The sequence below is a fragment of the Dendrobates tinctorius genome, unplaced genomic scaffold (assembly GCF_039654945.1).
Source record: "Dendrobates tinctorius isolate UK_male_01 unplaced genomic scaffold, ASM3965494v1 ptg000196l, whole genome shotgun sequence".
In the NCBI taxonomy this organism is placed as follows: Eukaryota; Metazoa; Chordata; class Amphibia; order Anura; family Dendrobatidae; genus Dendrobates; species Dendrobates tinctorius.
This window is the reverse complement of record NW_027361863.1, coordinates 12,822,800-12,839,230: the sequence shown is the minus strand read 5'-3', so window position 1 is coordinate 12,839,230 and position 16,431 is coordinate 12,822,800. Positions and strand designations below refer to the sequence as shown.

Here is a 16,431-nt window from a genome sequence, read left to right as displayed (position 1 = left end):
ACGCTACTGCTTTGGTAAACACACGGGGAGCGACTGCCACCCCAAAGGGGAGGGCCGCATATTGGAAATGTTGGACTGACCCATCCAGCTGAACCGCCACTCTGAGAAACCGCTGATGAGCTGCATGAATGGGAATATGGTAGTAAGCGTCTTTTAAATCTAACACCACCATAAAACAGTTTTGAAACAGTAATTTTATTGTTGATTTAATGGTCTCCATCTTAAACGGGCGTATGACCAGGAATTCGTTGAGGGATTTAAGGTTTATTATAGTCCTGAAGGACCCGTCTGGTTTGCGGACCAGGAACAGGGGGGAGTAAAACCCTTTCCCCGTTTCTCCCTCTGGGACCACCGTTAGGACCCTCTTACGGCAGAGATCATGCACCTCGGCCTCCAGGGCAGCTTGTTCTGGTGTGGAAGACCTGAGCGGGGTGACTTTGAATCGATCTTGGGGGACCCGGGCGAATTCTAGGCGTAGACCCGCAGCTATCACCCCCAGTATCCATTTACTATTGGAAATCAAGGACCAGGCTGGGTAGAAGGCAGCTAGTCTCCCCACTACCGGAGCAACTAGTCATTGGGGCGGTTTTTTAGTGTCACGTGCTGGACCTTCTTGACGCCCCCCTCCTCCGAACATGAAACCTGTACCTCTCCTTTTGTCCTCCCATCTGCCCTGATCTCTGGACGGCCTTCTACGGAATAGCCTTTCCTGGTAAAGGGAACTTCTTTTTATCATCCCCGGCTTTCTCTAAGAGTTCATCCAAGACTGGGCCAAACAGATATTCACCCTCACATGGAATGGAGCAGAGTCGTGATCTGGCCTGGATATGTCCCGGCCAGCATTTTAACCAAAGGGCCCTTCGAGCTGCGTTAGATAAACTCGCAGTTCTGGCTGCCATCCTCGCAGAGTCCGCTGAAGCATCAGCCAAAAAAGCTGCCGCACTTTGGATGATTGGCAGCGTTTTCCGGATAGAAGCTCTTGAGACTCCGTCCTTTAGTTGGGAATCCAATTGGTCTAGCCAGACCATCATGGATCTGGCCGTACATGTGGCAGCTATCGCTGGTCTTAGAGCACCTGCTGACATCTCCCAAGTTCCCTTCAAAAAGGAGTCTGCTTTCTTATCTAGCGGGTCTTTTAAGGAGGCCATGTCGTCAAAGGGAATGGAGGATTTTTTGGAGGCTTTGGCTACTGCCGCGTCCAGTTTAGGGGCCTTATCCCATCTGTTTACCACTGGGTCGTCAAACAGGTACCTCCGCTTGAAGGCCGGAGGTAAGGAGCCTCTTTTTTCAGGTCTCTTCCATTCCCTATCTATTAGGCTCTGGACCTTATCATTTAATGGAAAGGCCTTCCGCTTCCTGGGATCTAGACCCCCGAACATCACGTCCTGAGCTGAAAGTTCCGGTTTTGTGTCTGCTACCCCCATGGTGGACCTTATTGCTTTAACTAGCTTATCCATCTGGTCTAAGGGGAAGCAGAATCGACTCGAGTCTTCCTCCGAAGAAGACGAAGTGGAGGCCGGGGAATCTGAAGAGTCATCGATCCTTAGGGCGGTCGAGGACTCTGAACCTGAGAAACTACATTCTCTTCCCCTAGAGGAATCCTTTTTAGATAGGGCCTTTATCTCTGTCCTGATTATGTCCCTCAGGCTTGTGGTGAAGTCCGGCATTTCTTCCGCTACCTGTATGGACGGGGGAGAGTGTAAGGGCCTGTCAATCTACCCCAGGGTCAACGTCCCCTTCCACCCTTACCGTTTGTCTCAAGCATAGCTGACACAACTTTTTAGGGTGGCCGTCCGGCAGGGGCAACTACAGAGAGCACATTCCCTGTGCTTCTGTTTTCCCGTAGCTTTCCTCCCCTGCGAAAAAAACATAAGGGAACACTGCATCAGGGTACATTCACGGAGATCTCTTCCCCATGCAGATGAGGCAGGTACCGGATCACGGAGGGAGGCAGGAGGGTCCTTTAGCCTGGAGGAACATCTGTGGCTTTGTTCGCCCGTCCGTTTCTTCTTCTGCTGGCCACTCGCATGTGGTTTCACTGTGGCCTGTTTCTGTGGGTGCTCCTGCACCTCGTCCAGCTGCTCTATGGGGGCTTCTGTCGTATCCATCGCTGGGCCTTTAGAAGCACCCCAGCAGCGTCACCTCCTGCCTTTTAAGGCCTCCTTGTCCGGGTCAGCAGGGTTCTGGCGCGCACCTCCCACCCGGGACCCCCCCGCGACCCTCCCCCCCGCAAGCTCCGGTCACCCCCTAAACCCCCCCCCGCCCCGGCCACCGCGCGCCGCCCAGTACCGCCGTGCACACGCGGCGCGCGCCGGAAGCCGACCCCCGACTTCCCCGGCCCCGCCCCCTCCGCCGCGTCACTTCCGCCGCCCGTCTGAGGCCTGCGGGGGACGCGAAGAATGAGCCGGCACGGCGCCCCCGGCTCAGGCAAGGCCACAGCCCCCACGCGCGCCGACCTGCGCCCGCCGACCGGGCGCCACCGCCGGCCCGGCCGGAAGAGAGAGAGTGGACCACAGGGAGAGTGCACCAGGAGGGGCCCGGGACATACATACCTCCTGGTGCGGCAATATGGAGGCGGCTGTCCACCGGACCCCTGGCTCCACCTACTCTCACCACCGTCGTGGAGACCTACCCGGCCCCACCGTGGCACTTCCAGGGACCTGAGCTTGACCGAGGTAGGAGACCCACTCGCTACCTGGGTCGGTCAGCCGGCCTGGGAATCCCTCGGCGACTCCATGATGGACGATCTGAATGAAGTCCCGTCCTCTAGGAACAGGAAACCAACTGATGCGTGGGAGAGGTGCCGCCCTTTTGTATCTGTAGGTTTCCTGTTCCTAAAGGGCGGATCCCCTCTCTCAGGTGGTGCTGTCATGGACGACCGATAAACACCGGCGTTTTACCTGTTTAATTGAGACAGCTATCTTAATATTGAGGGTCTGATTGACGGCAGATACGAGTCTGCTGACCATATCCTGGAGTTTCGACAACTGATCCGTGTCGGGTTCAAATTCTGACTGGAAATCAAGGTCAAAACCCGGGGCCACCTCAAGAAAAGAATAGTGGGATACCAAGGGCATCCTGGAGAATGTAGAGGGGGAATAGGAACCAGACGAGGAACTGGAGTGAGCCCACTTCTTAGATCTGCTACTTGATTTGCCGTGTTGCGTGTGACGGATGGGTGCCTGATCGTTCCTCAGGATGATTTCCAGAGTACTCGTGGCGGCTGACAGGCTGGGTAAACGTACAAGGACCTGCACTAGGGACTGGGATACCTTGGTTAGGTCAGTTACTGATTGAGAGATATAGCAGCAGTGCACTCCGGGGTCAGAAAGCCAGGGACTAAATTTTTAATGTATTTTGGTAAGATGGAAGCGCGCTTTAGAAGGAGAGGAGCTGATATCGGCTCTGATTCACACCCCCCCCCCCCACCGCCATAGAGAGGGACTCTGGGAAGAAGGAGGGAAAGTATATTGTCTGGTCAAAGTCCTGACTCCATCTTCTCCATCCCGAGGAACCCCCATGTGAGGAGGGTGGCACTGGGAAAAGGCATCCTCCTTTCTGCACCGTCGTTGTCCCAGATGGTGCAAAAGACTATGTCGACCGTGACGGGGGAGGGTCACTGAGGAATGACCACTGTTTTCCTCCTGGCACCGCTCTGAGGAGAGGGCTGGGGTGGGCAACAGGCAAAGACCGGCTGCCACGAAGAGACCTAAGACACGTTTGAAGTGTCAGGGGGTAAGGTGATGACCTGCAGACCACAGAGGGTACGATGTGGATAGCACCACACTGTTCCTCGGTAGCTTATTTTAGGAAAACTGGGAGAGACGTTACACTCTGTTAAACTAAAGAGAAGAAAATAAAAAATAAAAAAGGAAAGAATTAATAAAACACAACAATGTGACCTAAGGAAAAAAGTAACAGATCAGGGATCAGATCCAGGACAGCCACCTACTGACACTTAGCTAAAACTGACGAACTTTGTTCCTGTCGGTGGGTGTATACTGCTGAGGACGAGTTAATTCTTTTTTTTTGCCTAGTATGAACAGCACACACACCTGGCTACCTGTGTCTCCCAATGAAGCGATAAAGAAAGATACCACTTTTTTTTTCTTTTTTACATTCAAACACTATTTTCTTTAATGCAGCACAATGGTAATATCTAGGATTGGCGAGTATGTATATATTATTACTATGAACTATCTCCACACAGAAAAGGGTTGAAGACCCTCAGAGGGACTTATGCATTGCATAGATTGTCATGGCTCTGCTGGTCCCAGTTAGGTTATGGGACCAATGATCCTGTGATCTCTTGGACCAATGGAAGCCACACTGCTTTCCATAGACATGGCTTTTGAGAGTGATCAGTAAGCCAGAAACTGTAAAATGCTTTTTTGGAACATTTCCGTGCATTGTCTGGCATTTACCTTCAACCCTTTTGAATTGTCTTTTTACTCCTTTCCACATCAGGACTAACCAATGCTAATGATGTTGCATCTGCACATACCTGTTAACCAGAATCGCGCACACGTCTTGGCAGATATGGGTAGACGCAACAACATGAGAGCAGGCCACATACAAAAGTGAGCAGATTAAGACAACCCCTTTAAGAGGTTAAGAAGCGTCAGATTAGTTGTGAGTACATACAGTAAGGTTCATACTAGTAATTATAAATATTGCCGTAACATCTATTGGTCCTTTCTTGTACTCACTTTGTCTGTGTCTTTTCCCTCGCAGTTCACGCTGACCACGCTGCTGTTGGCACGTAACCACTGAAATTCCTTTAACATCTGGGCACCTTTTGGTCCATGCTCATAAGGCAAGTAAAATAGGTCGGCAAGTAACTGCAAGTCGTCCAGGTTGACGGCTTCGGCGCTATACAGTGGCTTCTCATTAGGGCCAGGGATAAACTGCTCCTTGTGTACCTGCTCGTCAGTCTGCATTGGGGCAATATCATTACACACATCCTCCTGCATACAAGACTCGGAAGACTTCACCTCACCCACGCTCTCTTTATCGGTGTCCATCGGCTTCAGCTCCTCTGACATTTTAGCCTCCACAATGTCCGTTAATATTTGGTTACCGTTCTTATTGACGTCTTCTACCTTTTCCACCACCATCTCCATGGGCTCCTCATCCAGCTGCTTTTTCTCCTCCTCTTTGGAGAGCATTGGCGGCTCGTTGCTTAGTCCCGTCCCTTGGCTCATGATGGGCTGTTGGTACACTGTTGTAACGGTGGTTGCAGCATTGAGGGATGGGGTAGAAATTAAAGGCGCCATTCCAATAACTGTGGATTTTGCTCCGCTGTGCGCCAACTGACGGTCTGGTGAAGAGGAGAAGATAAATAAAACATTTTTACACACATTGATAATGTACAAAAGGCTTCTAAAGAGAACTTTCTCTGTAGCCGACCATGAAGGTACAGCAGCAGTCAGCCATCTGCACCATAAACACGGACACTGTGTAAGTAAGAGAAAACAAGGCAACGTCCCCCTGCAACAGGAGAGCTGTCGCTGCATGCAGCTGGTGTTTCTATGGGCCCAAATAACCAGACGGAGGCCCACTATCTCCCTTTTGACGCCTGTTATATATGTATTTTTTTTTTTTGTTTAAAGCCAGTACATGACAGGATCATCATCCATTATTCATAGGGCTTTTTTTTAGCTAAAAAGTTTTTCCTGTTCATTTAAACAATTTTTCCTTTTTTCACAAGGCCTAATTTTTATATTCAGATTTGTTATTTTTTGCCGATTTCAGGGGGGTGGCATGGAAGGAAGTAAAGGATGAAAAACAGAAAGACCGACAGACTAAAAACTTTTAGATTTTTGTATTTACTTTTTTCAGTTTTTATTTACGACCACACACAAAAAAATTTTAAATTGTGCTCCTGACATTTATTTTTTCCTTTCTTTAGGTCAGGATCAGAGATAGAAACAGCGGTTTGTACTGTTAGTGGGTTTTATTATTCTGCTTCTTTCTATTAAATGGTTTTGTTGTCCTTAGGCTGGGATCACACATGCGAGAAACTCGCACGAGCCTTGCGTCTAAATACCCGGCACTGCCGCCAGCACTCAGACCGGGGCACTCAGCTGCATAGAAAGACATGCAGCCACACACTCCGGTCCCGAGTGCCGGCGTCCGTGCCGGATATTGAGACGCAAGACTCGGTACGAGTTTCTCGCAAGTGTGACCCCGGTCTTAAGGTCATAAAAATCCCTATGAGGCTTTTTCACATTGCCAACTCGCCAATGATGTAGTAAAACGTTCTGGCATAGCAATAAGAGGACCAGACCGACGTTTTAAGATGATGGGAGGTAACTTATGACTGTGGATACAAAGTATTTCTTATACAGATACATATGTAAGAGACATCAAATACTGGTGTATATTGGGAAATTCAATCCATATATACTACTGTGTGTATAATGCCAGAGAACTCCTAGAGGAATAAAGTATCAGGCATGCTGAAATTGAACATGACCCATCCTATTTTCCAACAAAACAGGAGGCCCTCAAATGAAAAAGGGAGGTTTAGCAGAATTATATCAAAGATGATCCCACCAGTTTAGTTTTGTATCTATTAGAAGTATGTTGTGATTTAGAACGACATATACAAAAGAATATTTCGGGGAAAAGAAACACACTACAGAACAAAGCTGTAACTTACTGCTGTACTGAAGGGGCACGCCGAACTCCTGCAGCCAGTCTGCCAGCGCCATTTTCAGAGCCATCTGTGGACTGTACAGGACATCGGTTTCTAGATCTTCATCGCTGCCTTCATTCTCTAATTTGATCTGTATAGAAACAGTGCTTTCCTCACTGTCAGCTGCAAAAGAAGAGAGGAAATGAGGAGAAATTAAATGTGTTTAACTATTAGAACTAGAAAATTGTTATCATTTTCATACCACCAAAGTACTAACAAAAAATACAATACAGAGGCAAAACATGTAAATTCCAGAGCAGTGAGATTCAGCTGGGTGATTCCTGAACTGTGCCGTTATCTGACCACACTGTCAAGATAAAGCCCTATACTTACTCATGACGACATCTTTCCTCACTCCATTCATGTTGGCTTTATACCAGGTCGCTAACGAATGGATTGCGATGTAGTTGGACTCAAATTCACAGTTCGGATTGGTTAAAACTCCTTGGAGCCGCGGAATAAGTTCGGTGGAGCGGCCCTTGTAGGGCCCAAGGAACAGTCTCTTCTGATCATAATCGTTAGCGTGGATGTTGTCCCAGATCACGGGGGACCTCTTGAGAATTTTGGAAACTTCTTCTATGGTTTCCACGGGAATGTCTTTAGAAACAACCTTGGGACCTGAAAGAAACAGAAAATGTCTTCGGCTTTACTCAACACATTTGTGTGTTTACACGCAACACATTTTGGTGTTTACCCTGGAAAAAGCTCCAAAAATCATTACAGGTATGTGCCCACAATCCAGAGTTGCTGCGGGATTGATGCTACGTACTTGTGCAGCGTCCAACCAGCAGCGTCCAGATGTTACAGCAAAGCGGATGGGATTTCAAGAAATCCCACGCACACAGACGCCCACAGCTCACCCACGCAGACGCACATGCGGCGCTTCTCTCCAGACTACAGTATGTCTCCGCAAGATAAGTGTCACCTGTACAATGAATGTATTGGACGCGGCGAATCCTAACGGCTCAATAAACACATATGGATTCACCTGCGTTCTAAAGCGAGCAGCGCTTTGGACACAGCGGGCATGTGTGCGTCCAAAGCGCTGCCAATTCCTGATCATACTCTAAGGGTGTTAGGTGAAAATGAGTATGATATAAAGCATAATTTGTAACCGCACCTCAGCACTGACTGATTTCGGGCTCTAACGCAGAGCTGTGCAGTCAGTCAGTCGCTATGGACTGAGAGTTGACTGAACCCAAACTGGCCCACCCCTATAGCTAAAATTCAGAGGCTGCCGTGACGAATAGAAGGATTTTTGGTACTCACCGTAAAATCTTTCTTGGAGCCTTCATTGAGGGACACAGGTTACCATGGGTGTATGCTGCTGCTTCTAGGAGGCTGACACTATGCAAAATAAGAGTAGCTCCTCCCTCAGCAGTATACACCCACCGACAGGCACCAAGTACCTTAGATGGTGAAAAAAGCAGTAGGAGAAGTGAACTCACAAAATATCTACCAACTCAACAAGAGGCTCATAGGCCCAACATGGTACAACTTAAACAGGGAGGGTGCGGTGTTCCCCACTGAAGGCTCCAAGAAAGGTATTTTACAGCGAGTACCACAAATCCTTCTTTCTTTATCGCTTCATTGGGGGACACAGGTTACCATGGGACATCCCAAAGCAGTCCCAAGGGTGGGAAAGAACTTGGGTAGGACGGGGAGCTACCGCCGCCTGCAGTACCTTCCTATCTAAGTTTGCATCGGACAAGGCCTGGGTATGAACCTTGTAGAACCTCGGAAAAGTGTGCAAGGACGACCATGTCACGGCCCTGTAGATCTGCAGTGCCGAAGCTTGGTGACGGACAGCTCACGAAGCCCCTACAGCACGGGTGGAGTGGGCTCTCACTGCTGGAGGAGGCAGTTTGTCCCGAACACAGTAGGCTTCCAGAATCGCAGAATGAATCCAGCGAGCGATTGTGGATTTGGAAGCTGGGAGTCCCTTCTGGCGACCTTCACAGATGACAAGCAGGGCATCGGATTGATGAAAAGAGGCTGTCCTAGAGAGATAGACTCGAATTGCTCTGACGACATCCAGCTTGTGGAGAGACTTCTCCAACAGGTGAAGGACAAAAAGAGGGAAGGATGATGTCCTCGATGTAGAAAGAGGTTAACACTTTGGGAAAGAACGAAGGAACGGGCCTGAGGACAACCTTATCCTGATGAAGAACCAGGTACGAGGAACGACAGGATAAAGCCGCTAGCGCCGAGACTCTCCTAATGGACGTAGTGGCAATTAGGAAGGTCACTTTTCCATGAAAGGCGGGAAAGAGGAATGTCCTGAATGGGCTCGAAAGGCGCACTTTGGAGAGTGCTAAGGACGAGGTTAAGAGCCCACGGATCAATCGGAGGATGGTGGGGAGGGGCCAGGTGGGCAACTCCCTGGAGAAAGGTCTTAAGCTGTGGCCTGGAGGACAGATCCCTCTGGAAAAGAATAGACAGAGCTGAGACTTGTCTCTTCAGGGTACTGAGGTACAGGCCTGAGTCTAGGCCGGACTGAAGGAAACCAAGGATGGACGGAAGGGAGAATGACATTGGAAATACATGGTTGTCGTTGCACCATCGGAAAAAAGGCATTCCAGTACCTATGGTAAATGCGAGAAGATGCAGGTTTTCTAGCTTTGATCATGGTCTGAATGACTTGGTGGGACAGACCAGATTCCCTCAAAACCGCGGCCTCAACGGCCATGCCGTTGAACTCAGAGACTGAGAACTCTGGTGGTAGAGGGGGCCTTGCGAGAGAAGATCCGGACGGTCTGGAAGCCTCCAGGGGACGTCCGACAGCATGTTCACTAGCTCCGCATACCAAGGCAGTCTTGGCCAATCTGGGCTATCAGAATGACTGGAATGCCCTCTGACTATCTTTTTTACCACTCTTGATTGGAATCAAGGAAAGGGGTGGGAACAGATGAGGGACTCGAAATTGGGACCATGGAAACACCAGTGTGTTGCAACCGATGGCCAGAGGGTCCCTGGACCTGGCTACGAAGCGTGGGACCTTGTGGTTCATCCAAGACGCCATGAGGTCGACGTCCGGAGTGCCCCAACACTGACAGATCTGGCTGAAGGTCGTGGGGTGGAGAGACCACTCGCCTGATGCTAGGCCCTGGCGGCTTAGGAAGTCGGCCGCCCAATTTTACACCCCCGGAATGTGAACAGCTGAGATGGCTGGAACGTGACTTTCTGCCCAGCGCAGGATCTTTGCAACTTCTGCCATTACTCGTTTGCTGCGAGTTCCTCCTTGGTGATTTATGTACGCCACAGCCGTGGCGTTGTCTGATTGAATGCGGACTGGTTTGCCCGCGAGGAGAGACTGCCAGCCAAGGAGAGCAAGGTAGATTGCCCTGATTTCCAGAAGACTGATGGGAAGAAGGGCTTCCTGGGCGTTCCAGAGCCCTTGCGCTGTTTTTTGATGGAAAACCGCTCCCCACCCGAGAAGGCTGGCGTCGGTGGTGATGACCTGCCACTGAAGAGGGAGAAATGATCTCCTGTGCAGGATTGACGAAGGCAGCATCCACCAGGTCAGGGATTGCCTCACCTTGAGAGGCAGGAGAATGGGGCAGTCCAGAGAGACTGAAGTCTTGTCCCAGGGAAAAAGGATAGACAGCTGAAGAGAACGGGTGTGGAACTGGGCAAAGGGAACGGCTTCCATGGAGGCTATCATCCTCCCCAGGATTCTCATGCAGAACCGAAGGGGAATGGGGAGTGGCCGATTCAGGGTTCGGATTCCCTTCGAGAGCGCGGTAACCTTGTCCTTCGGAAGGAATACCCGGGCCAGGTTTGTGTCGAACTCTATCCCCAGGAAAGCTAGTCGCTCAGTGGGGTACAGAGTGGACATCTCCATGTTGATTAGCCAGCCGAGGCGGGTCAGAGTGTCGAGGGTGATCTGAAGACTGTGAAGGCAATCTCGGCAGGATGTGCCCTTAATCAATAGACCCTGCATAGTGCGTGTTTCACTTGGTCACTCCTCCCTATGCTCTCCCAGTCTCACACCAGCACTATGACGCTTCAGCCTCTCACTGATACATTGACACCTGTGCTCTGCATCTCCCCTCCCTCACAATGACTGTGAACATTTATAAACCGGGCTCTTTGAGCCTTTCACTCACATCACCGCAGACTCCTGCCTCCCACACGCTACCAGGTCAGTACTACAGCACTTCTTGGCGTCCCGATTTCCCTCCATTCTCTTTACCTCATCACCTTTATTTTCCTCCACTGCCCCTAACTGGGACTTTGCAATTAATCTCCCTGCGGTTTCCTTGAATCTTCTATTGAGGTCACTACAGACTATGCCTGCCATACTTTTCTGTGTTTGCCTACCTCCACCACCCCCCTGTCATATTATTTATGAAGCATAATGTCATATATATATATTGACTTCTGCCAATAGCCTTTTGACACCATCTAGTTTCTGTCCTCCTGACCAACTGGGCATCTTCTTGGGTACTTTATAGATCCCTATGTTGTCAATTTCTCTGTATACCCGAACATGTGCTGTATATATTGGGTCTCTTCAACAAACCCCTTCGCCTCCCCCCTTCTTTTAACCCCTTTTTACTATTTTTTGTTTAGAATTATTTTGTATACAATTGTATCTCCAGTTGCTTTTGATATTTTTGCTCACCTAGTTCAGTGTTGTAATTATTTTCTACATCTTCTTTGCAGTATGGTTTGAGAAAGACCTAGGATTAGGTCGAAACGTAACCATATAATACTCACCTTTGGAATATTTCTTTTTTGTTTGCGGTGTTTCATTATTTGATTTATTGGAAAAATCTCACATGAATTAAAAATCATAAAAAAATTTTCTTCAAAGACTCTTTTGCTAAGATTATTTTCTGAGTGCGACTGTCCATCCATTTACCCTTGATCAATAGATCGTCCAGCTAAGGGATTATCAGAATCCCCCTGCACCGAAGGATGGTCATGACCTTCGTGAAGACCCTGGGAGCCGATGCTAGACCGAAGGGAAGAGCTGTGAATTGGTAGTGATAGTCCTGGATCGCAAATTGAAGGAACCTTTGGTGCTGCACACAGATAGGGATGTGGAGATACACATCCTGAATGTCTACAGAGCAGAGGTATTCCCCCAGTTCCATGGAGGCAATCACTGAGCGTAGGGACTCCATCCTAAAGTGGTGGATTCGAACATGCCGATTCAGAAGCTTGAGGTCTAAGATTGGACGGAGCGAGCAGTCTTTAGTCGGAACTACGAAGAGATTCGAGAACCCCGAAAACCGTTCGTCCTGAGGAATGGGTACAATTACCCCGGTGGATAGGAGGGAAAAGATAGCCTGGAGGAACCCTGGAGTCTGAGAAGGCTGCTTCGTAGGACGAGATAGAAAGAAGCGTCTCTCTGGGAGGTAAGAAAATTTGATTTTGTAACCTGACGTAATAATTTCCCTCACCCAGGCGTTGTCAACAAACGACAGCCACTTGTCCCTGAAGGAAAGAAGTCTGCCTCCCACCCTGGAAAAACTTCCAGGTGGGGGTAACTCGTCACTTGGAAGAAAATTTGTTGAAACAGGAACCAGAGGGCTTGGGGGTGCTGCCTTTTGGTCTATAGTGGTGCGAGGGTTTGATTGATGGTCTCCTCCGCTCTCCGGAGGTACAGGGGCGGTCCTGGTGTGAGGAACCTTCCAAGGAAGGGAAGGGTCGAAAGGACCTAAACGGCCGGTGAGGCTTTCTGTTAAAGAAGCGCTTAGGTCTAGACTGAGGAAGCGAGGTGCTCTTACCCCCAGTTGCGTCAGATATTATCTGGTCCAGCCTGGCTCAAAAGAGCCTGGACCCTTAGAATGGTAGGTTAGTGAGCGACTTCTTAGAGGTGGTGTCTGAATTCCATGACTTCAACCAAAGCATGTGGCATATGGCCACGCTGTTGCTGCTTGCTCTTGTGGTGCACCCGGCTGCATCCAGGGAGGCAGCTAGAAGGTATTTGCCTGCATGATCAATTTGATCTGCTAATTCTGCTAGCTCATCTTGAGAAGCGGACGCTAAAATGCCCTTACGAAGTATCTTTGCCAAGGCTGAGATGGCTTTCGCCACCCAAGTGGAGGTGAAGCTGGGGCAGAGAGAGGCGCCAGTCTCCTCAAAAATAGATTTTGTCAGTGATTCGATCTGCCTGTCCGTCGAGTTCTTAAGCGACTCATCGTCCAGTAGAGAGAGAGCTGTCTTGGAAGACGGAAGAGAAACCGACGGATCCACCTTAGGGGACTCGGCCTACTCTGTGAGAAGGTCCGAGTTAAAGGGATATAGCACGTCCAGTTGCTTGCATCCTGAAAAACGCTTTTCTGGATGTTCCCAGTGTTTGGTTAAGGTAGCATCGAACTCTTTGTGTTTGGGAAAGGTTTAGGAGGGAGACATGGCACGTTTAAATGAGACAGAGGAGTCCTGCGTAGGCATCTCGTCTTCCTTTAACCTTAGCGTTTGAGTAATAGCCGAGATAAGGCTATCTACCATGTCCTGTGTTTTGGACGTGTGCTCTGTATCTGAGTCTGACCTAGACTGTGAATCTGTATCTGACCCAAGGTCCTCCTCCGAGGAGGGGAGCTGGGACGAAGAAAGCAGCCTGGATGTTGCGGAGGGTCCTGGTGAGCTGGAAGAAGAGCCAGACAGAGCCTGCTTCCTTGAACTCCGACCAAGCCTGTCCCTTTGGAGGTCGCGGTCAGGTGCTGGCGGCTCGTCGTGAGAGGCGGTCAGAGCACTGGTGGCTGTGGAAGTCGTTCTAAGACCTGGACCAGGGACTGGGATTCCACTTTATTCAGGTCTGCGACCGACTGAGACATTGCAACGGCCCACTCCGGTGGAGGGGGAGTGCTCTCATCCCGGGAGTCAGTGTGCTCCTGTGGGCAGACATGGTGGAGGTACTGCAGGACGGGCAGAGAGGTGAGGACTGACCTGACTATGAAGGAAAACTAAGCGCCAAAAAAAAAAGCACGCGCTGAACAGGGAAAACCCCTGTGACAATGAAAGTGAAGCCGCCTATGCGGGCGTGTGACAGGAAAAGCGCTATGCACTAGGGTGAAGCCGATACCCGGGGGAGAGGAGCGGGGGGGGTCGGTGATAGCGGTGGGGACACCGCAGGGCCCGGGCGTTGAGTGAACTGTGAAGCTGCTATTAATAAAGTGCGCGGCCATGAGGGGTTGTGGTACCGTAGACTTCTATGTGGAGCGTCCGTCTTCTTTTCCAGCTTGGTATATAATGAGGAGGCATACCGCAGGGGCACCTGGTTGGAGAGGGTCACTGGGAGACAAATATCCTCCTTTCTGCACTGTTCCTACAGTGCAGAAGACGGCATCAACCCCTTCAGCGGGGGGGAGGTCACCACCGTCTTCCTCTCAGCCCTCTATGGAGAGGGGTGAGGAGGGGAATCAGCAAGGACTAGCCACCAGTTATCGCCCAGAAGCACCCAGTAGGGTGGTAGGAGACCTGCCTGTGGCCTGAGGGATGCGATGTGGGCGACACCACACTGCTACCTCAGCCGCACAATTTGGGAAGGCAAGGTGAGAATTTACACCCTGTTTCCCCGAAGCTGTATCTGAAAAAGAAATGGAAAAACAATAAAAAACAACAAAACCTGAAAGGAAAAAAGGTTAGTTGCGGATCTGGGGAGATCCAGGTCCGCCTCCTACAGACACTAAGCACAAACTGAGGTACTTGGTGCCTGTCGGTGGGTGTATACTGGCGAGGGAGGAGCTACTTTTCTTATTTTGCATAGTGTCAGCCTCCTAGCGACAGCAGCATACACCCATGGTAACCTGTGTCCCCCAATGAAGCGATAAAGAAAAAGTTAATTTCCTGCGAGACTCTCAGTGTGGGCGCCGGGCAGGTTCAGAAAGCTATTATCCTGCATATTTACCCCATATCTTGGTGCAAGAAAAGCGTTAGCTTACATCACCAGTTGTAAAGACTGACCAAAGAAAAATGAACGTTAATTACCTGTCCAAAGGACCTCTATGCCAGGGAGCAGTTTTTCACCCACTGTTTTCAGATAGGGCGACTGGGCAACATTTGGATAACAGAACGTCCCACAGTACTCTATAAAAAAAAAAACTCCCGGTCATGAGGCAATGTCATTTCAAAGAAGGTGTCGCGTTGCCAATCACTATAAAATGTTACTTACCAGTAGGACAAAATAAAAATGTTTCCGGTTCACCTAAATACTGAAAAATCTCATTAGTTATCGATACTTGTGCATGGGCGAAAGAGCTGAAGACCTCCTTATCTGCCGGGCACATGTTGTGGTCGATGTCGTCAAACAGAAGAGCAAATGATTTGCATCCAAACTGAGTGACCTGGGAATGAAAGAAGTGGAGAAAGCAGAGAAAGGAGACACTCAATACCAATAAGGAGCAGAACAGCAGCTCAGCTGTCAGTATATCTACAGGAACAGCCATCATACACGCTCAGACGATGGATGAAGAATTCCCCGTCCTCCAAGCAAAAATTATTATTCTCCTGGGAGTGGAACGACAGAGCTTCAAAGCCACGTGTCATGCTCCGACCCCCAGGGAGAATCACCATTCATATCATGGTGTATTGGTAAGTTGGAAGTACTGCAAAATTCATCATTTACCGACCTGATCTAACTTGCGCTTCAGCGTGGACACTTCCTTTTGGTTAGAAAACGTTATATCGAGTCCGGGAGAGATGGCGTAGACAAATTTGATTCCAAATTCCTGAGCGGCGGCGATCAAGGTCATGAGCTGATCTGAGAAAACAGAAAGGTATTATTATATGAGCTGGTTAAAATGGGCATTAAGTAACAGAGAAGAAAAAAAAAAATAAAAAAGCACACTGAGACATTAGTTAGGCTAGGCAACCAACAGAATTGTGAGTGCAGCTCTGGAGTTTAGTACATAAAATAAATAATGCATTATTTACAAGGCCATTTGGTATAAACTGTACAAAGGTGAACTTGTGACTTAATGACGTCAATAGATCATAGAATCATAGAATCATAGAATCATAGAATCGTAGAGTTGGAAGGGACCTCCTGGGCCATCTGGTCCAACCCCCTGCTCAAAGCAGGATTCGCTAAATCATCCCAGTCAGATGTCTGTCCAGCCTCTGTTTGAAGACTTCCATTGAAGGAGAACTCACCACTTCTCGTGGCAGCCTGTTCCACTCATTGATCACTCTAACTGTCAAAAAGTTTTTTCTAATATCTAATCTGTGTCTCTTCCCATTCAGTTTCATCCCATTGCTTCTAGTCTTTCCTTGTGCAAATGAGAATAAAGTTGATCCTTCTACAATGTGACATCCCTTTAGATATTTGTAGACAGCTATTAAGTCTCCTCTCAGTCTTCTCTTTTGCAAACTAAACATTCCCAAATCCTGCAACCTTTCCTCATAAGACAGGGTTTGCAGACCGGTCACCATTCTGGTCGCTCTTTTCTGAACTTGCTCCAGTTTGTTGATGTCTTTTTTAAAATGTGGTGCCCAAAACTGGACACAATATTCCAGATGAGATAGCAGAATAACAGGTCTGACCACGTTTTGGCTTCAGGCCTGGTTCTTTTTGGTTCAAATGGAACAACGGACAGAAGACAGTAAGCTCGGACGGGATTCGTGGCTCCTTTCTCTTGTGCTTGAAATTTCATTGTTTGCAGATGCAGATTAAGCCTATGTGCAATGGATTACTGCAATCCACAATTCTTCTGTATGTGAGCAAGACTAGATGTGGAGTCTAAATCCAAGAGGTGTGCAATAGTAATGTAAAAGCATGC

At 49.0% G+C, this 16,431-nt stretch overlaps 1 protein-coding gene across 1 annotated transcript in view; it reads right to left on the bottom strand.

Annotated features, from left to right (window-relative positions):
* OGA (O-GlcNAcase) overlaps positions 1-16,431 on the bottom strand; it is a 71,052-nt gene that overhangs the window by 31,379 nt on the left and 23,242 nt on the right. The window contains exons 4-9 of the mRNA XM_073552895.1: positions 15,283-15,413; positions 14,826-14,997; positions 14,642-14,740; positions 7,034-7,318; positions 6,665-6,823; positions 4,710-5,320 (exon numbers count right to left, since the gene is read on the bottom strand). Of these exons, the coding sequence (XP_073408996.1) occupies positions 4,710-5,320; positions 6,665-6,823; positions 7,034-7,318; positions 14,642-14,740; positions 14,826-14,997; positions 15,283-15,413 (1,457 nt within the window). The remainder of the gene's footprint in view (positions 1-4,709; positions 5,321-6,664; positions 6,824-7,033; positions 7,319-14,641; positions 14,741-14,825; positions 14,998-15,282; positions 15,414-16,431) is intronic.